The 21,120-nt window shown below is 42.3% G+C and overlaps 1 protein-coding gene across 2 annotated transcripts in view; it reads right to left on the reverse strand.

Annotated features, from left to right (window-relative positions):
• Positions 1-15,811, reverse strand: part of SLC38A9 (solute carrier family 38 member 9) — a 45,581-nt gene extending 29,770 nt beyond the window's left edge. The window contains exons 1-7 of one of the 2 annotated variants that reach the window (XM_074932608.1): positions 15,716-15,811; positions 13,634-13,772; positions 5,506-5,638; positions 4,818-4,939; positions 1,409-1,472; positions 1,199-1,292; positions 88-258 (exon numbers count right to left, since the gene is read on the reverse strand). In XM_074932608.1, the coding sequence (XP_074788709.1) occupies positions 88-258; positions 1,199-1,292; positions 1,409-1,472; positions 4,818-4,939; positions 5,506-5,638; positions 13,634-13,737 (688 nt within the window). In that variant the 5' untranslated portion in view covers positions 13,738-13,772; positions 15,716-15,811. The remainder of the gene's footprint in view (positions 1-87; positions 259-1,198; positions 1,293-1,408; positions 1,473-4,817; positions 4,940-5,505; positions 5,639-13,633; positions 13,773-15,715) is intronic. The other variant, XM_074932609.1, reaches the window with a different exon arrangement.
• Between the last annotated feature and the right edge of the window lie 5,309 nt (positions 15,812-21,120).

Below are 21,120 nucleotides of genomic sequence, written 5' to 3' on the forward strand. Positions count from 1 at the left end.
AAAATGGACAAGCATTTTTCAGTATATAGAAAAGTCTTGATCTTTCCACAAGATAGCTGTTAAAGTTAACCAAAAATGTATACTTACTGTATATAAACCTTCCTGTGTTGAACAGAAAGTTGGACATAAGCACCCAATAAACAACCATGGCTCCAACCAGCGATACCATAGAAAATAAGAGGCTTGACCATTGACCAAAGGATCCAAAGTAATACTTGCAAACATCTGGGAATTCCCAGTTTGAGGTATCTATTAAAGCTGAAGAAGATACAAAAACCAGAGACATATCTAGACAAAATGTTGTATTAGAGTCAGTAGAACTCTTCATGACAGGATATATTCTTGTTTCAGAATATTCTGACACAAATTCCCAGTGCTTCCAAGGGCTAAGAAGATTGCTGTTAGCTTTAAAGTATAACATGCATTAGGCATTTGACTGAAGGAGCCTGAAGAAGGAGAAGCTTTTATTGTGGCCATACTACTACTTTGAGTACTTCCAGAAGCACTGGAATAAGACACGATGTCGAAAATGCAGCCAGGCATTTGCAGCTACAGCCTTTTGCAAGAGTTACGGTAACACAGGTCAGACCAGGAACTAGTCCTCAGCAACGCCCTGAAATGAGCTGTCACAAACTAGAGGTCTTAACTGTCTTTATTTGAGCAAGTAAGGGGTTAGTTTGTGCATCACCCGCAAGATGAGTTTTGAACAATAAAAGTACATTCAAACACTGAGGCAATTGTCCATAAATTGCTTCTAACACAGAATATACACAAATATTAGGGTTGTACAGGCATACAACACAAGTGGTTGCAGCTACAGCCCTCACTGTTCCACTGTGGGACATGATCAGAAATCCATGTAGAGAACTGGACAGCACTTACAGAGAAGGAAAGCCTCTAACTCAATTAAGTCCCCAAATGCTTTAGTAAGCGACCATCTGAAACCTTGCTTGCTAAGAGTTTGGGTTTGGCTATAATACTTAGGTACCAAGGAACTGAAGGATAATCTAGTAAGGGAAGAAGACATTTAGTTTACAGAGCTTAGATCCAGTCTACAAAAGTAGGGAGACATTCAAAGGAACACTTTGCAAGTCAGGTCTAATGTATAGTACAGATACAGACAAACTAGGAATCTGTTAGGTCTCTGTATTTCACACTTAATATAAGCATTTGCATTATGAAGCTTTGTATTTCTTACGTATCATCTTCCGTGATTTCACAACTCTGTAGCAGCAATAAAGAGTCAAAATACCCATCAGCAAGATGAGAATAATTCCAGAAGTAAAGCCTGCCTGTTAAGAGGGAGAAATACAGTTTAGCTTATTTATCAGTAACACTAAGGAAAAATGAAGAGCAAGCTATGTTACCAAAACCATTTTCATACACATGCATTTTTTCACAGTTTTACCTGTTTTATTCCCCATGGGATACTTAATATAGATGTACCCATCATTGTATTCCATATCATAAATCTAGGAAGAAAACAAAAAACCCAGTAAGTAATTTAAGCAGCACTCTTCATACTACCCTCTTAGCAACAATAGTTATGTATACAATTACAGGAGAACTCAACAGATGAACTTGTGGCTCCAAGACTGGAATTACCCTCAGGGCTTTGGATTTTTCAATCATGGGTTAGTATACAGGATGCTAGACCTTTTGGCATCAGATGGAATGCACCTGTCCCAGTGGGGGGAAAAGGATCTTGGGGCAGCAGTTAGCTGGGCTCATTGAGGCTTTAAACTAGACTTGAAGGGGGAAGGGGACAAAACTGGAACTCCCAGATATAAGTCCCAGGGTAAATTACCAAAGTTTGTGGGCTGATGTGCCAGCGATGACCCTCACTCTGCCATCTCAGTGGAGGCAAGGGATGGAGACATGCAGCACAACGATGCAAGGGATATGGATGGATCAGTAACTGTGGTAACACCTGTGAAAGGTCAGGCTGGAATTAGAACCTCTAAATGCAAAAGAGTGCTGGGGACATCATCCCATCTGAAGTGCATGTATACGAATGCACACAGCATGGGTAACAAACAGGAGGAGCTTGAAGCCATGACAAAACAGGAAAATTATGATGTTGTGGCTATTACAGAAAGATGGTGGGATGTGTCCCATGACTGCAGTGTGCCAACTGATAGCTACAAGCTCTTTAGGAGGGATAGACAAGGAGGGAGAGGTGATGGGGTAGCAAAGTATGTTAGGGACTGTTATGATTAAGTGTAGTGAAGACAGGGTGGAGTCTCTGCATTAGAATCAGGGGGAAGGCCAACAGGGCAGATGATGTAGTCTACTATAGGCCACCCACCCAGGACAGAGAGGTGGATGAAATATTCTACAGGTACTTAGGAGAAATCTCACGATCACTCGTCTTTGGCTCTTGTGGGAGACTTTAACTTCCCAGACATCTGCTGGAAATACAACACAGCAGAGCGGGACCAGTCACAGAGATCCCTTGAATGTGTAGGAAATAACTTCCTAACACAGCTGGTGAGTGAACTGACCAGAGAAGGTGCTCTACTGGACCTCCTCTTTGTGAGCAGAGAAGGGCTGGTGGATGATGTGGTGGCTGGAGGCCGACTAGGGCACAGCAATCATGAAATTAATAGAGTTCTCTATACTTAGAAAGGCCAGGAGAGGGGGCAGCAGAACTGCCATCCTGGACATCCAAAGGGCTGACTTTGACTTGTTTAAGCACCTGCTTGACACAATCCCTTACGAGACAATCCTGAAGGGTATAGGGGTCCAGGAGGGCTGGGCACTCTTTAAGAAGAAAGTCTTAATGGCACAGGAGCAGGCTGTCCCCAGGTGCTGTAAGAGAAGCCAGAGGCAGAGAAGACCACCCTGGCTGAACAGGGAGCTTTGGCTGTAACTCAGGGAGAAAAGGAGAGTTTACAGCCTTTGGAAGAGGGGGTTAGCCACTCACAGTGATTACAAAGATGCTGTGAGGCTATGCAGAGTGGAAATCAGGAGGTCTAAAGCCCAGCTAGAAATTAATCTGGCTTCGGCAATCAAGGACAAGAAATGTTTCTCTAAGTATGTCAACAGCAAAAGACCAGGGAGAGCCTCCATCCCCTGCTAGATGCAGCAGGAAACACGTTAACAAGTGATGAGGAAAAGGCTGGAGGTGCCTTAATGCCTTCTTTGCCTCAGTCTTTAATAAGACTAGCTGTATTGAGGAAATCCAGCCTCCTCAGCACAGAGACAGAGACTGGGACAACGACCCCCCAGCAATCCAGGAGGAGACAGTCAGTGACCTGCTGCATCACACAGACACACACAAGTCTATGGGACTGGATGGGATACACCCGAGGGTGCTGAAGGAGCTGGCTGGGGTGCTCACCAAGCTGCTTTCCATCATTTACCAACAGTCCTGGCTGACCGGGGAGGTCCTGACAGACTGAAATTGGCCAATGTGACGCCCATATATAAGAAGGGTCAGAAGGATGATCTGGGAAATTACAGGCCTGTCGGCTTGAACAGTGCCCATCATACAACACATGTGGGACAAGCAGATGATCAGGCCCAGTCATCGCGGGTTTATGAAAGGCAGGTCCTGCCTGACAAACTGGATCTCCTATGACAGGGCGACCTGCTTATTGGATAAGAGAAAGGCTGTGGATGTTGTCTACCTTGACTTGAGTAAGGCCTCTGACACTTTCCCACAGCATTCTCCTGGCAAAACTGGCTGCTTGAGGCTTGTATGGGCACATGCTTTGCTGGGTAAAAAACTGGATGGCCGGGCCCAAAGAGTTGTGGTGAAGAGAGTTAAACCCAGTTGGTGGCCGGTCACGAGTGGTGTCCCCCAGGGCTCGGTTTTGGGGCCACTCCTGTTTAATATCTTCATTGATGATCTAGACGAGGGGATCGAGTGCACCCTCAGTCAGTTTGCAGATGACACCAGGTTGGGTGGGAGTGTTGATCTGCTCGAGTGTGGGGAGGCTCTGCAGAGAGACCTGGACAGGCTGGAGCCATGGGCTGAGCCCAACTGGAGGAGTTTCACCAAGGCCAAATGCCGGGGGCTGCCCTTGGGCCACAACAACCCCCAGCAGTGCTACAGGCTTGGGGAGGAGTGGCTGGAGAGCTGCCAGTCAGAGAGGGACCTGGGGGTGTTGATTGACAGCCGGCTGAACAGGAGCCAGCAGTGTGCCCAGGGGGCCAAGAAGGCCAAGGGCATCCTGGCTTGTGTCAGCAATAGCGTGGCCAGCAGGGACAGGGAAGGGATCTGACCCCTGTACTCGGCACTGGGGAGGCCGCACCTCGATTCCTGTGTTCAGTTTTGGGCCCCTCACTACAAAAAGGACATTGAATTACTCAAATGTGTCCAAACAAGAGCAATGAAGCTGGTGAAGGGTCTGGAGGACAGGTCTTATGAGGAACGTCTGAGGAAACTTGGGTTGTTTAGTCTGGAGAAGAGGAGGCTGAGGGGAGACCTGAAAGGAGGTTGCAGAGAGCTGGGGATGAGTCTCTTTAACCAAGGAACAAGTGATAGGACAAGAGGTAACGGTCTCAAATTGTGCCAGGGAAGGTTTAGGCTGGATATTAGGAAGTATTTCTTTACAGAAAGGGTTGCTGGGCGTTGGAATGGGCTGCCCAGGGAGGTGGTGGAGTCCCCATCCCTGGAGGTGTTTAAGAGTCAGGCTGACATAGCACTGAGGGATATGGTTTAGTTGGGAACTGTCAGTGTTAGATTAATAGTTGGACTAGAAGATCTTCAAGGTCTTTTCCAACCTAGATGATTCTCTGATTCTGTAATATATAGAACATTCAATAATAATGCATTTTCTGGCTAATATATGGCAAGGTGCTTAACATACATTGTCACTATACTGGAGTTTTTACCATAGCCATCTGTGTAACTGTCAACTTTAAAAGCAGTTCCTAATGGACTGTACACGTAGATTTCATCAGGAGCTGGAAGTACATGATCAGGAGCAATCTAACAAATGGATAAAAAACAAGACTTAGTAACACCAAAGTAACAATGGTTCCAAATACAGTAAGCCAACTGCTATAATTCATAAAATCTTTCCATGAAAAGTACATTTTAAAAAAAAGGTTGGACTACATTAATTTTCTCCCCATAAAAACAACCAACAGTTGATAGGATTTTTAGCTAGGTAGTAGAAAAATAGATTTTTCTTCTGTAACATATTGCGCACATATCACGCTAGTTTGCAGTACAAATTGCAGCTGACCACTGCTTAAATCCTCTTAGAGATGGGAGAAATGAGTACACATATCTGGACCAACTGGAACTCTGTTATAAAATTCAAGCTGTTTGTATGTTTTCTTTGGATAGTGAGGGTATTGCACAAGAAGTCAATCACAACTTGTGATAACACAAGACATTGTTAAGGCACTCAGCTACTTGATATTTACTTCAAAGCAAGCTGCAGAAAGATTTTACCCTGCCTTTATTTCTGTTTCTTTTATAAACCTAGTCTGTGGAAGACCCAGGATGCCAGAGATCACTCAGTTAATCTGGCCCTGTCTTTGCCTTACCAATGCCCTGTCTGCAGGAGACGTGAGCCTGCTATAGTAATGAATCCTCTTATTCATTGCTGAAGCTTCATCAGTGACTCTTTGCATGTCATCATTCACACTGACTATGTTTGTAGGCTCCACATGAAATGGTCTAAAGGAGGGGAAAAAAAGAAAGAAAAGGAAAACCCTTAAAACCCTAGAACACAAGAGCTAACATACAACTCAGAAAAACAGCTTAGCATCACTCACAATGAGTCTGTCATTCGCTGACACAAAGCAAATACAAAAAATATCACTGTCACAAGGGAAGCTGCCATCCATGAAAGAACCATATGTTTATATCATCCATATTAAAACAGCCTCTTGCCCAGATTCTGTGGGGCAATCTGACATCAAAATTCAGACTTTATATCCATTTAATGTGTTCTCAACAATGAGTCACACCAGAACTACATGTTAATATGCTTCTCCAAGCTTATTAGTGCTTACAACCGGTGTTGCCAGAACTAGCGATGAGGAACAGAGGTAGAAACAGAAAGTGTGAGAAAGCACAAGCAGAAAGAATATGAAGAAAAAGAGGAATGAGCGGTGGTAAGGAGGACCACCTATGAAAAGACTAGGAACTACTAATCTAGCAAAAAACACTGTAAGAAATTATGTTTAATGGGGAAAGAACCAAGCCCAAATAAGCCCATATGCTAGTACTATTTTTAAGCCAACACAACTGAGAACAGAATTTGTCACAGAACATAGCACAAGACATGTCCATTTGCAGTTCTGAACTACTTCACAACTTTCCTTCAGATTTATTTAGGGTAATCACAGGGAATAGGACTGTCAGCAACTCAAGTCTTTCATCTCTCATACAGAGACATACAGAACACGGGTCATACCCCTTCCCTCTTCTCCAGCTGAGTTAGGCTGCAGGCACAGACACAGGAGAAAGCAGCAACATCACACATCCCTTGTTTTCTCTGCACCCATGTAGGTACAGAGCAAGCAGGTAAAAGCTGCTCCTAAAGTTACAACACAACATAAAACTAGTTTCGTGCAAGAGATGCCACCAGAGATATGTGACCTAATCAAGATACTGCAGACATTTTTTTTCTTAATCAAGTATAATTTACTTCCATATAGACATACTATGCTATTGCCTAAATGCAATATTCACTCCTAGAACTGATAGGCTACTTTCTCAGACAAGAGGGGATACTGGTGAACTGTAAGCCTTGATAAAGTGTTTTGGGTTTTTTTCCCTTTCACCAGTGCTTTTAATTTCTAAAACAATCTCAACAACCTTCTGATCATCTTCTTCCAGGTTGATGTTTAAATCACTCAAATCAAGAACCACCTTCAAAACCAGAATCCACAGAAGTAGAGATCACAACAAGTTTCAGGCTAGCAAGAGCAGAAATTAGGCCAGCAATAAATCCATGCCATTTTTCTTGTAATATGAGCAAAGTCTATTTGAACTGACTGTTTTTCAATACCCATTTCTGGCTCAGACTACAAAGGAACTTGGCCAACCCCCCTCCTGCCCCAGCTCTCAATACCATAACAAAGGTCCCATTCTCTTTCCCAGTGAATCATTAGGCATTTGCACCATGGCACCACCTTTTAAATGGAAGGAAGAAAATGAATGCAGCTCTGAAGCTGGTTGTTATATCTTTGGAAGAAATTAACGTAGGTTCTTATTCCTGTGTGCTTAAAGGGACACAGCAGGTAAGAGTATTTATGGGACTAATAAACCTGACTGATAAAAGTGGAAAACACAGAAAAATAATTTCCTTCTCCACAAATTCATCCTTTCCTTCATCTTAGACTTCATTAATTCTTACACCTTCCTTCATCACGGAAAAAATGGCTTAGATTTGCTAAGCCATTTCCCACTTACTGAAACAAAAGTGAACACACTTTCAATTTTTAAAACATACTCAATTGACTCTCCTTTTTCCACATCTCTGACATGAAGGGGGAAATCTCCATTTTGTGTATGGACTTCTGTGGTGTTTTTATAAACAATTAAGACAAATACTGCAATTAAACAGGAATAAATTTTAAGCTATAGCTTTATTACTCAAATCAGAGGCCTGCAGGGCTAATTCCATAGGTATGTAATGAACAAAAATAGTCATGGACATTCAGCTGTAAAGGACTTCACCTGTTTCAGCTTAAAATTTATTGGGTTGACCCAATCATTGGACACTGCTAAAATATTTCATTAGAAGACCTGTAAAATAAAGACTGTAGTTATGAAAACATGAAATGTAGTATGTTTAACTGCCTCCCCACCCTCAGTCAACACTGTATTTTTCTTTTTGGATCACTGATACACATTGTATTTAGAACACAAGTAGTATGTGATATACTGCAGCTGCATAGTGTGAAGACGTTTATGAGGACTACCTTTTTCTCCATCTCCAGTCAATATTATTAGTACATTCCCATAAACTTCCATCGCTACTGTGGAAAAACTACACTGAGACAAAGTCTACATTTCGTTTCAAAGTGAGATCTGTGTCAACTATCCCTTCAAAATGGTGTTCAACAACTGCTGACACGGATGTCAAAGAAAATTCTTCTAGACTGGAAAAGAGTGGAAAACTATTTTTTAAAGCAATTCAACTTAAGGCCACAGATGATTTTAAAATTAAAATAACAGAAATATGACTACAAGATCCTATTTTAAGGTGAAAGCAATGTTGTTAGTCAATGACCAAACAAGTGTCAAGAAAAAAATTAATGTGTAGCAAAAACATATCCATCTGTAGATAAGAAATTCTTTAGAGGACATTTCATTTTCTTCAGTATTATGAACAGAGTTCAGTCTGAACAATTTATGGTCCAGCACAAAACAGAAGGGTATGATCCAGAATCTAACCTATGCGTGAGGAAAGAAAAACAACAACTAAACCCAAAGAAATTCTATATATTTGCTGCTGCTGCTTCCTGCCTAGAGGAGTTTAATGCTGCCAGTACTTGGGGCTGCTCCCTCTCTTGATCCCATGTCTGTTGAGAATGAAAATGACCAAAAGCAGCAATTAATTTTCTTTTTCTCAGGGTACCACCGCACTTCTAGTCTTACTGAGCAAGTGACTATGCTAAAACAGACTGCCCACCTATTCATTTTATAGTTGTTAGAGATCTCTTTGAAAACATCAGTCTGACTTGGAAGCTATGCAGGCACGCTGGGATTCAACCTTCCTCCCTGATCCTCACTAGGAGAGTGTAGCACTATCTAGAATCAAGGTCATTTCCAAGCCCCCACCTACATCCAGATCAAAGACTGGTTATATGGTTTACTCAGAAGTCTGAGAAGCTCTGAAAGACTCCAAGTCAAAGCCCAAAGCAGGTAGGATATAATCTGGGACATACTGTGGAAAACTCTTTTTAGGGACCTTAAGTCTAGCAGACACGCACCCTGTACATGAAGCATCAGCAGCTCCAACAGATTCCTAGAAAAATTTCTGATTTATACAGGCAGCCACATACCTCTCACGTGGAAAAATGATTATGAAAAGGATGTGTGAGAATGTGATCTGGGGGAAGGGGAGAGGTTACATGACTGGAGGGTATCACTATTAACACAAAACAGTGCACACAATTTCCATGCATTGAGATAGGCTATAGTGGCCGATGAATTTATTATATCCACACCAAAAAGCACAATTACAATTTGTATTTCAATAGCTAGCCTGAAAAATCAATGCTCTTTTTACCTGGGCAAACACACCAGTAAAACAGCTGTTTTCCACAGCACAGGGAGTATGGACAAGATACAGGATCCCATCCAGGAGGTCTACACCTCCCACACACTACACCCTGCAGATGTACTTCAGAAACCCTGAAGTTACACTCATCTGCTAGTTATTTCTTACACACACAAAGGGACCATTAATAAGAATTCAAGTGCTGGTCCAGGAAGAAAGAGAAGAGAGCTTCTGTCCAAACTTCCTCATATTATGCACTTCAGCAGCAATTTTTGCAAGCAAAGAAAACAGGAAGAGATGATCATGACTCAAGCTGTTTCCAAAATATTGTGCTAGACAAAGTTCAAGTGTTGGATTTTAAGGGTTAGGGGGAACACCACAATAGGAAAATTTTTGATTGGTGAACTACATACAACCTCGCAACTGCTAGTATTCATAAGGATGCTACATATTTTTTCTGGGTATTTTTAGCAATGTACTCTTGCAGAGCAATGAAGCAGTATGACAGATACCCATCTCAAGAAGTTGTAAACTAAATAATACTGTTTTCCAAGTACCTTTGCTGAAATATTTTTAAACAACCGATTCTAGATATCTTCTCAAAAGCAGTGCTCTGAGTATTGAGCTGTTCAAACATAATACAATTTTTTTGTGTCAGTGTTTCCTTTGGCTGTACATGATGGTATTAAAGACTTCACATTAGACAAACTTTTCATATTTAAATAAATACGAAAAAATATTTTTTACATGATGCTTAACAATTTCTTTCCTCTCATCCAAGACGACCATAAGGAGCCACTTCAGTTTATTGCATAGATTTTTTTGACACTCCACATCAATCAGTTACTTTTCTGAGATATGGTAGGATTAATACACAGAAATAAAGCTAGGAAATTCCTACAGCTTTATTGTTTTACTGAATCACCAAATTATTATAAGAATGCTGTATATGGCACAGGAGATACTAAGGAGTAAACTGATTCACTACCATGAAAATTAAAGTAAGGAGAAAAAGTAGTAATAAGAAGACTGTACTCATAGGTTTCTATTTCTTAATTGGGAACTGGCTATCTTAATAGGAACATTACAGATGTCAGTGCAATTCTCTTAAGGAAAACTGTTGCAAAGAATTCTATATCCGACTTGATTTTTACTTTCTTTAAGAAGTCCAAAGAGTTTTTTAAGACTTTAAGCGGTCCAAATTTACTTAAGCATGACAAATAGAATGTTTAGAGTTTATCCTATAAGATCTTTATTCTCTTGTCAATACATTTTACTTAAACTTTTTCCAAATTCCACACCACTGTCATTTTGATTACAGCATGACCACACAAGTATCTCAAAATGCTGGATGCAGAACCAAAACAACCTTTCAGAGCACAATACTAAGTCATCTCTGCTGCTCACAGGATACACATTTTAACAAATAAAAAATCACAAGCTTTACCATACTACATTTTAATCACTGTTCCCTGTTCTGTGTTAAAGGCAAAGCTATGCTAGTCTTCTCAAGAAGTACAAAAGGTTCTTAAGAAGGTTCTAATTCTTCCCAGTTAGGAAGTAGTAAAATTGGAAGTCAGCAAAAATATTAGCAACATAGAAAAATGAAAGCAGGCAATGGAGTAAAAAGATCACATGGATGAGGATCAGTAAAAGCATAATTAGTGCAGGTAGTTTTGCACAGGTTAGTCCCGACCATTGTCTACCTTTCTGTAATCTAAAAGAACTTTGAAAAAAAAACCAAGAACCGACCACTTTTGCATGAAAAAGGTTTCTATGACTGCCATCTACAGACACTGTTTAATTTATAACTGTTTATCACCTACTGATCTCTCCTACATTGTTGTGAGAACACTATGGGACTTCAAAAAGAATAAAAAAAGGAAGAAGGCTTGATCTCCCTTTAGCAGGGGGCATTATCAAGTTTTTTTCATGTGCAAAACAACCAAGACAAAACACTGTTTGTTTCTTTGAATGTTCAAGTATTCTCAAAGACAACTGCAGTATCTGTTGACAATAAACAGATGTAAAAAAAGAAACTCCCTCTTTTGCACACAATAATCTTCAATAAACCAAGGCAGCAATGACATCCTAGTTTTTAAACGGACCTAGAAAATGAGCAAAACACACCTAATATGGTATGAGTAATTCGGGTCATTGTGAAGAACAATAACATCCTTTTTTAGAGGATTAAAAGTGGCTTTATATTTTACCCAAATTAGCAAAAGAATAATAGACAAAATAATTTACAACTCTAAAAAACAATTACCTTATTGTTCTTATGTAAACACTAAAAAGCATGACTTTTAAAAATCAAAAATCCTCCAAGCCGTTAAGAAAACCAAATAACTATGCAAATGCCGTCTAATCTCAAACAACCCAAACAAAAGAACAGAACAGCACTAAAACTGAGAAACAATGATTATAAGCAAATCCCACCAAACTCTCCAAGAGTAATCCCAATGCCAAACAACCACCCACCAATGTCGGATCAGGTTTCTGAATAGTGAAGTTAAAAAAAAAGAGCAAACTAAGTAGAGCCAGTCAGATACTGTTGCACTTGCACTGATACTTCTTATCACCATAAAACTCTCACTCTGGAGCTGCTGCTCCCTAAAACCCTAACGAAGCTGACTCTCAAACCCCCACTGCTCTGACCACAGCCAAAACAGACCCCGATGGCCTGTTCTTCCTCACTGCTTCTCCTAAAGACTGCAGCTGCCTCTTTAATACGCAAAGATGGACTTCAACCTTGTTTGGCCCTACTATGATTTCCATGTCTTCCTGATACCCTAGCACTCACGCCCTTCATCTCTGTGCCTCTGGATGCTTGGAAGGCAGACTAGTTGTAGAAATGGAAGAATGAACTAAAAGGTGGAGCAACAAGGATAAAGTGGACAGATCGGCAAAGCTGGAAGTTGTGGAAGGGGGAACACAATCCCAAGTACATGCTTCTGTTTTCGGGGAGGGAGTCAAATGCCACATGCGATGACCTTTTATTAAGCTGGGTCTCCAGACTTAAGAAATCAAAAGAAAAATAAACACAATGAGGAAACAATACCTAACCTCACATTTGAAAAGGGGAATTTGGCATTTTGATATATCACAAAGGTGTAAACTTTCTCTCGTTGCTACTGCATCACCACAACACTTGAAACTCCTCAAGCAGCACATACTCCTCCAAGGTACTCCCAAAAGCAATAAAAATGAGCAATCTTCTCATGCCAGGAGGGCCATGAGGGGCTCAGACACTCCTCAGAAAGAACACAGAGCAAGAATTCATTTTGCAAACTTCCTTTTTCCACCTGAAAGTACTTTACCATTTCCTAAACTTTATATACAAAATTCTATAGGCTCCCACACCTATGCTCCCTCTATCTGTTCCCTGGGCTCACTCAGACCCTTATCCTCCTTCATTTGCTCGCAAAGAGAGATTATTTAGTCCCTGACAAACATAGGCTCTCGTGAGACAGCTGCAAAACACTATCAGAAAGAGCTTTTTTTGCTTAAATGGGCACCAACTAGAGAATTTTGTATACAACACTGCCATCTGTACTTCCTTCAGTAAAACTACTCTATTGAAATACAATGCAGGATGCAAATGTCAAAAAAAGAGCCATGAACAGCACCCAAGAGGTAGCACAGCTATTCCTTCGTCTAAAAAAAAAAAAAAATCAGAGCTGGTGCCTCCAGCTAGCGTATGGTTAGTTCCCACTCTGATCTCAGTTTTGGTTCCAGGACCAGCTCACAGAAATCTTAACTGCAACAGCAGAGGAAATCTCAAACCCCGACCTCCTTTGGGGAAGAGATGTTAAACTCTTAAGAAAATGTGCAAAATAAGCACTTAACTAGATATGTACTATTTTCACAGGCATGGCAAAAAGACTGGGTGGGCTGCCGAATTTTTCATATTTGCTCAATCTCAAAAAATACTTTTTGTTTGTTTTTTTAATTTTTTTTCTTAAAGGCAGTAAAGGTTGCTCAGTTCCTTCAGTACTAGCAAATAATGTGTCCTTCCAGCATCACCTGCAGAATGCATACAGAGCCATTCACACATACTGACAGCCATTTATCTGCACCATCTGGCAAGCTTCCTTGAACAGTCTCAACATTTCAGTTTGTTGTGCTAAATAAAAACCAACATGATTCAGTATACACATGCTATTCAGTGTTTGAAGATCACTTTCAAAGCCACATGTCAAATTCTTATTGGAGCACTCTCTCTGAAGTGATGTTACTAGAAAAGTCTTATCCTTATAAATACAGTATGAACATCTGTTCACCTGGTGATTGGAAATAATATCATACAGAGACAAAGCAGTAACTGTATGGTTTCCAAATGTTAAGTCTTGTCTTTGTAGGATTTTGTTGTCAAAAGCAAAGGTTAAACAACTCATTGCTATATAATCATTCTGTAGGTTCAGCCTTCCTCATACCTTTTGCACTTAAAATCTTCTGGATTGAACTGTATATTCATGATTCCATAATTGCTTTCATCGCCTCCCACAGGAACCAAAAGAGGTTTGGCATCCTCTTCCATATTTGGTGAATGTGCCTCCTTCTACTTATTCTAACCTAAAAAAAAAGGGAAGTGAGACAATTGCAGTTAAGCAAAACTCTGCTCCTGCTATGAATTTAACACTGGCAGAGTCCCACAGCTTCAGAAGCTCCTGGGGTGAAACCCACCAGAAAATCCCTTCAACTTGCCCTTGAGATTTCTCATTCCATAATGCAAACATCACGGGACCAGTACATCGGGACTGTATTTTTTACAAGAGATTATCCATTTAATTAAAGTGGTCAACATACAATCACACTCCAAATCTCCTTTAGCACGCAACAGACAATATAAATTAAAGGAATATGATGAATGCTTATACTGGGACTGAAACAGGTTTGTAAAGAGCGAGACTTGGAATCTGAATTTCCTTTGAACTACCACAGCTAAGTCTCAAGTCTACCATGTGCAAATTAACATTAACTATATCCATACATAGGTCTTTTCTTCTCAGTTTCAAAGCATGGGACTCCTTTTCTTACTGCTCCACGTCAAACGAGTATGATTTTCAAAGGAGCTATATTTCCAATTTATAACAGTTCTGTTGAGCACAATTTAGGACAGTTATTAGAAACTACTGTTTCACAAAATTATTTCCAACTTCACAGCAGACACATATGTAGTTTTCCAGCCTATTTCCCAGAATAAAGATCACATTATGGCAGTCTACCGTGTTTTGGCTCTTTGAATTAAGGGCAATGAATGGTTTAGTGGTTTAATAATGCATTAATAATAACATTATAGGCATTCAGAGCACTCCTGGCCAAACAATAGGGAGCAGATCGCTTTTAAGATAATGGAACTCTACTTAAGACTGAATTACAGTTCCCACATGGGACTCAGGAGTGCAGCTGAACAAACATAATGGCTTTAATCCCTGCTACCTCTTTAAGAACTTCTCAGTCAAGACTCCTTCGTCAAACAAAAATGGTAGAAGTACCTGCTCTTTCAGGGGGGCTGTTTCCTAATGCTTTAGAATGTTAGACAGGAAAGATAGATGAGCTGGCACAAGATACATAAGGATGGCACCGTATGTTTGAAAACTGGAATGGTGATGGAAGAAGATAGAATGACGTGTGTATCATTCTTCTGCATTCTCATGAAAATGCACAGTAAAGGCCAGAAAATCCCAGAGATTACATCAACCAAGCACTGACATGGCTCTACCACTTTCTAACTGCATGTTGCCCATCCTCTTGCATTAGCAAGGAGCCAATGAATGTGCGGTCTCCACCAGGTAATAAATCTGAGCAAAATTAAGAAATGGAACATCAGTCTGATTTGTCTTAATCAGATAAAGCACCTATTACTCGTATATAGATTTGGTTTTTAAAATTTTTTTTTTTTTTTTTTTTTTTTTGTGGAGACTGTTAAGAAGTACATATAAGAACATGAACCTTCGGGATTAACTCACATTTTTAACACGACTCTTTTTTTTCTTTTTTTTAGGTTAACGGGTCCGGAGGCCCGTTAAAACCAGTGTAAGCTTTCCCCTGATTACGGACCGCCCGAAAAGCTTTCATGCCGTTTCTGCACGCCAGACAACGCTCTGACGTGTTGTTCGTTTGCCCACGTAAGGCGTTACACTCGAACCAGACGAGGCGTCGCCGGCCGGTTTCTGTGGCCCGAGCCGCTCCTGCGGCGGCCGCCCCCCCCCCACCCGCAGCCCCCCGCAGCCCCAGCGCCCTCGGCGGCGGGCAGGGCAATGCAGGGCGCGGCGGAGCGGAGGGGCCAGCCCCGAGGGGAAGCAGAGCGGCGGCTCGGCCGCTCCCTCGTCGGGGGGCGCAAGCCGGCGTGCAGCGGCGCGCCGGCCAGAGCTGGGGGGGGGCAGCGCCGCCCGCCGCACCGCCTCCGCGAAGCCCCCAGCACCCGAGGGCCCCGCGGCGCCGCCCTTCCCGCCCCGGCCGGGCCCGAGAGCGCTGCCAGCTGGCGCCACACAGGCAGACGCGACTCCTCGTACCTGCGGCGGCGACGACTCCGCGCTCCCGCGGCGGCGACAGGAAGCACCGCGGGGCGGGGCGGGGCGGCGGGCGGAGGCGGGCGAAGGCTGGCGGCGGCCCCCAGCGGCGGGCGGGCCGGGCCGCGTAGTTCCCGCGGGCGGCTGCGCTGGGGAGGCCGCCGGGGCGCCGCCGCGCGCAGGACTCCGCTTCCCAGGGAGCCGTGCGCGGCGCGAGGCCGCCGGGGCGGGGCGGGGCGGGGCGGGGCGGGGCGGGGCCGCGCGGCCCTCGGCGGGCGGGGCTGACCGCCAGGGGGCGCTTCCCGCCAGCGCCGCTGTGCCGCGGGGCCGGCCTCGGTGGAAGGCGCCGCGCCCAGTCAGGGGAGCCCAAACCGCCGGCCCGGCCCGGCCGACGCCGTCGTTTCTCGGGGGCGCTGGCGCTTCCCTCCCCTTTTTCGTTGTAAACCAGGCCTGCAGGTGGGCAGTGCCGTTCTTCCAGGCCCCGGGCCTCGCTGCTGGGAACAAAACCTGCTCTGAGCCTGGCCCGGTTCTCAAGGGACACCATTACAGCATGGATAAGCGTTTACCAAACAGCCATAAAGCAAAGATTTGCATTTGCTGGTGATGGTTGACGAGGTGCCTCTGCTAAAAAACAACAGCAGCTCAACCATTTGCTTCCATGCTTTTGCAGTCAGTATGTTGACAAAGGGTTGGCATAATCCCAACTCACGTGGCTGGCTACGCACCTTTTGTGAGGAATGGTGCATCCCGAGTGTCCTCACCTGCTCAGGCAGTATGCAAAACTTGCCGAGCAAAGGATGGGTAAGCAGATGACAGCAGGGACAATCAGGTGGCAAATACATTTTAGAAATTCACTACTTCTAATCCCAGGGGCATTTTTTGGTTCTAGTTAAAGTTGGGAACATATCCCTTCCATAATTGACACCAAAATCAAATTCTGGGGATATTCATATCTTACGCTTGGGAAAACTGCTGAACTGCATGCAAGGAAGACAGCAGAGGTAGCTTCCCCATGTGAGAACAACATTACAAAACAAGCTAAAGCACAAATCCCAATCTGTACTTTCTGTTCAAGTGCAGCCCAAACCAGATTCTGTGGCTAGGAGCAGGACTGTTCCTGCAAGAAAACTGCTGTGTAATTGAATTTCAGACTGGGAGGAAATGAGCCAGCAGAGACTAACACCACCCATTATCCTGAGATTCAGCTGCACCCAAGCTCAGTCAGTACAAAACTCTTGCTTCTGTGTAGCCCAGCAAATTCACTACCATCTTTTGCTTCTGAGCCACTCCTGGAATCCAAGTGTATGTTGTGGCTCTTGGACATTTGAAGATTTTGGTCAATGAGTTCAGTAGTCTGTCCGCCTGCTACCACATGAATTTGAAATGCAATGCTTACACCTCATGCTGGTGCTATGAAAATGAATTAAAGCTACAAAAGTAGAGAACTGTGAAGAACTGATTTTTTTCAGCGTGCAAGTATCTAGTCTTACTCTTGCAAGCTTGTCCTGTGTCCTGTGCTATGAAAGACTTACATAATTACTATTATAGCAGATGACCTGTATTTCATTGCATTCTTGGTCACCAACTTCGAGTTATGCTTAGGAAATATGTTTTACTGTAAGAACTGCGAGCCAAACAGAAGTGTACAGATTCCTCCTGCTCCCTCATCAAAACTGCTACCAACAGCTGACTACACAAAAGGGTGTCCAGTTTTTGTGCAGTGTTTGTGTTGTGTCAGTCTATTCTGATGACACATTACCTTTTGGGCAAAGAATGTCTCTTCCTACATGCCTGGGCAGTGTCTAGAAAAATTGGAGTCTAAATTCATTTAGAACTTCTTCGTAAATCTGGAAGAGAAAGAGGGTATTAAATCCATCTCTTTAAAAAATTTCCTCCTTACATGTTGAATCTTCTTTTGATTTAGCCTTAAGACATAGTTTGCTCTGTACTTGCAGGTATAGGACAATTGTAATACGCACAAATTCATAAAACTGAGGCATTGTAGGACATTACAGTGGATGAACGAATAACTTTCCCCATCACTGCAAATTATTCATGGTCACATGGCTTACAAACAGTGGGTTTTGCATTTTGTTAGAGATTACTTCAGATTTCTTTCTGAAAAATACTGATAATACATCAGGATAGTATTAAGATGCAGAAATTGTGTTACACTCAAAATCTTGTTTGTGGGCAAAGAGAAAGCACACCTTGTATATAAGTAAAGCCAAGAATTTGTTGTTAGTGTAACTGAAATCCCAAGAGTCTGATCCTGAAATCCTAAAGAGTCCGATCATCATTACTCCAGCTCTAATTGTTACACACATACACACAAAAATTATGCATGTGTGTACCTTCTAATGCTTTTCCTGGTGTTCTGCCTGTTAAAAGAACACAGTTCTGTCCGGGTGTCCAGTGTTAGTTGCTCCACAGTTTGAACCCTAGGTTTACTGCAGCAGAGTCTCAGATATCAAATCTTATTAAAATAATTATTTAATGGTGTGGCAACAGAAGTATTGGCTCAAGCTGGGTGCCTCCAGAGACAGACCTCAAACAAAGAAATCCCTGGGTAATTATATCCTTAACAGACTGTTATAAATAAATTCAGACTCACTAAGATTTCAAACCGAATTCCAAATGCATTGTTTGAATAGAGACAAGCAAACACTGCTGGGTGTACCAGGAGTCTTCGCTCCACCAAGACACACACCCACATAACAAAACCGAGTCTTTTTATAGTGTAGTGCTTTTACATATTCATGGCGATGGGTGTGAGTAAAGTTTCCCGGGCTTTTAGTAAAGTTTCCTGGGCTTTCCTCAGGTTTCCATCATGGAGGGGAGAATGACTCAGCATAGGGAATGACTCAGCACAGGTGTTTTCGTAGTCATAGCATAGGCTGATCACAGCATAGTCTGAACATACTGCTGTCTGGTTTGGTGATGGAGGCCATCTTTGCTCCTTTCTTTAACAACAGCAACTGGTCTAAACAACAAGAACTATGTACATGACACCCTATTTCCCTGAAACCTGTGGCTCCATAAAAAAGTACAAAAGCATTTAAGAGTTCCATACTTCAGAGAGTTGCATTTTATCATTCACATGGGCACGAATCAGACAAACATATCTCACAAGACTATGCATGCCCCCCTTCATGTGATCTCCATGTACCAGCCACACACCCTTTGGTCCAATGGCAATTCTGGCCTGAGATCTTCTGACACCTTCTGCCTCCTTACTGTCTTTCTTCACTGTCTTGCACTGTCACAGTGCAGTTTCTGTTGACACTTGTATCGTCTGCTCTGCACTGGCTCTGGAGGCCTTGTATAACTTGAGTAGGTAATGGTCATTAAAAGTTCAGTATATATAGGTGAAAAGTTTACAGCTTTCAGCCTAAGGGTTCAACGAATCTAGCTCCTTATGCTAAGTAAACAGCATACTACATCACACACCATTGCAAGTCTAAGCGAATCGTTCTATTCAAAACTTACTTATTTAAGCTAAACAACTAATATTTCTTAACAATGCTCACCCATCTACTGCTGCTCTGGGTCCTGAGGTTTGTGGTTTCATTCCTGGATGGTGGTGAGAGGAGGGGATGTTACAGCAAGTTGTCAGCATCTGGAGTCCTTCTCTGGGAGGAATATGATGTTTATGTCACTGGTTTCTTCTTCCTCACTCTAGGGGATTACACTTGGGGTTATTTTTGTAAGCTTTTGTAATATACTTTTATATGTTTTTCTGGTGATCTGCAGCTCCATGTTATATTTTAATGTATTATATAAGATACTGTTTATTTTGGATACTATTTTGTTCTCTTTTGGCTCTGAATGGCTTGAGTGGGGCTGGCTGGACAAAATGACCTCAAGACTAGTCAGCAGATGTCTTGTGTAACTTGTGCCCTGCCACCATGGTGTACACTGAATTGTTAGAAGCCTTAGGAAAAAGAAAGGAAAAAAAGTTGTAGCTCCCTGAATAGTCTTCTGAGTTGAACAAATTAAGTTACATTTACCATGTAGTTTCTTAGTATTCACAAAATTTCATTGTTTGGCTTCTGAAGTAGCGGGAAATAATTTGGATGTGGTAGATAGTGCCCTACAATGAGCAGAATCAAATGATTCTGTGAGGCAGAGAAGCTGGTTCTTATGTTCCTTAGCTGCTTTGCATTCTAAGTTCAGCTCAACCTGTGTCCTGTGCTGATGTTCCTAAAAAATGAGCAGCTATAAAGGGTAGGGCATAACTGACAATGGGGCAAGGTTAAAGTAACTAGAACATTAGTTCAGAGACCACTCTTCAGTAACCTCCATCTGCTGCAGGAATTTGTCTTATTGTTGCCCAAAGCCCCTAATAGACATTCAGATGTTTACTGCAAAATTACAGATTCGGCGTCACTTCTGTGCAACAGAAGATATAAAAGTTTTCAAATGGGCACACAGTTTTTTGAACACTTCTTCTGATGAGGAAAGTCTGTTGAACATGGTAGAGCGGTTTTACTACATTTATGGAATGATATATACTTCCTTTATGATTTTCAGAGTAAGCATTGCTATATTATTTCGCAGCATGAACAGAGTTACAGAGAAGACGTACACTGCACCAGCGGCTCAGAAACACAAGCAGAAGTGTCAGAGTACTTGCCGCAATTTTCGGTAGATTCACTGAACTGATACTGATGCCCATGAGCCGTTGGTGCCTGCAAGTTGAGGCCTATAACAATTAGCGCTAAGAGAAGCTTGCCATTATACCTTATATGGTCATGTTGTAGCCAATTGAGTATAGCTGGAAGTCTCAAAGGGCGAATATTAAGAAATTCTTTTACCAAACAATGTTTAACTTTGTCTTTAACGTGGCCTGAGTGATTAATATGTACGGAGAAGATATCCTAATCTTGAGAACAGATACATCCTGGCAGAAATGCTCTAACAAGGCAGATAAGAAAGAACAGCCTGGCTGGACAACAGAGTTGGGAAACATCCAAGAAGAAATTGTCTTCAAAATACTTGTGACCATAAAAGGGAAAAAGGAGTAGGGGGCTAACTCCCCAACCAAACACTGATGACCACCTGAGACCCCTGAACATGCGTAGTGTAGTTTTGCAACACCAGCATTATGTAAATATAGTAGATAGACAGAAAGGTAGACACTTCTTGGAAAATATATGAATATTCATGTATTTAAGGTATACAAAGGATGAACTTTTGTTTTAGTGTGTGCATGTTAGGTGGAATGATCCCCTGTGCATCCAGCACTGCAATAAAGAATGACTGCTTTCTAAAACTCCGAAATGAGTCTTTGAGAGTTCCTCTGAACAGCTTTTACAGTAACATTTTGGCACCTGGAAGGGACCCTCTGCCATGTTTCCTGCAGATCCAGGGAGTTTCTGGGATCTTCATGCCGGCATTAGAATCTT

Source organism: Athene noctua, chromosome Z, assembly GCF_965140245.1.
Source record: "Athene noctua chromosome Z, bAthNoc1.hap1.1, whole genome shotgun sequence".
NCBI lineage: Eukaryota > Metazoa > Chordata > Aves > Strigiformes > Strigidae > Athene > Athene noctua.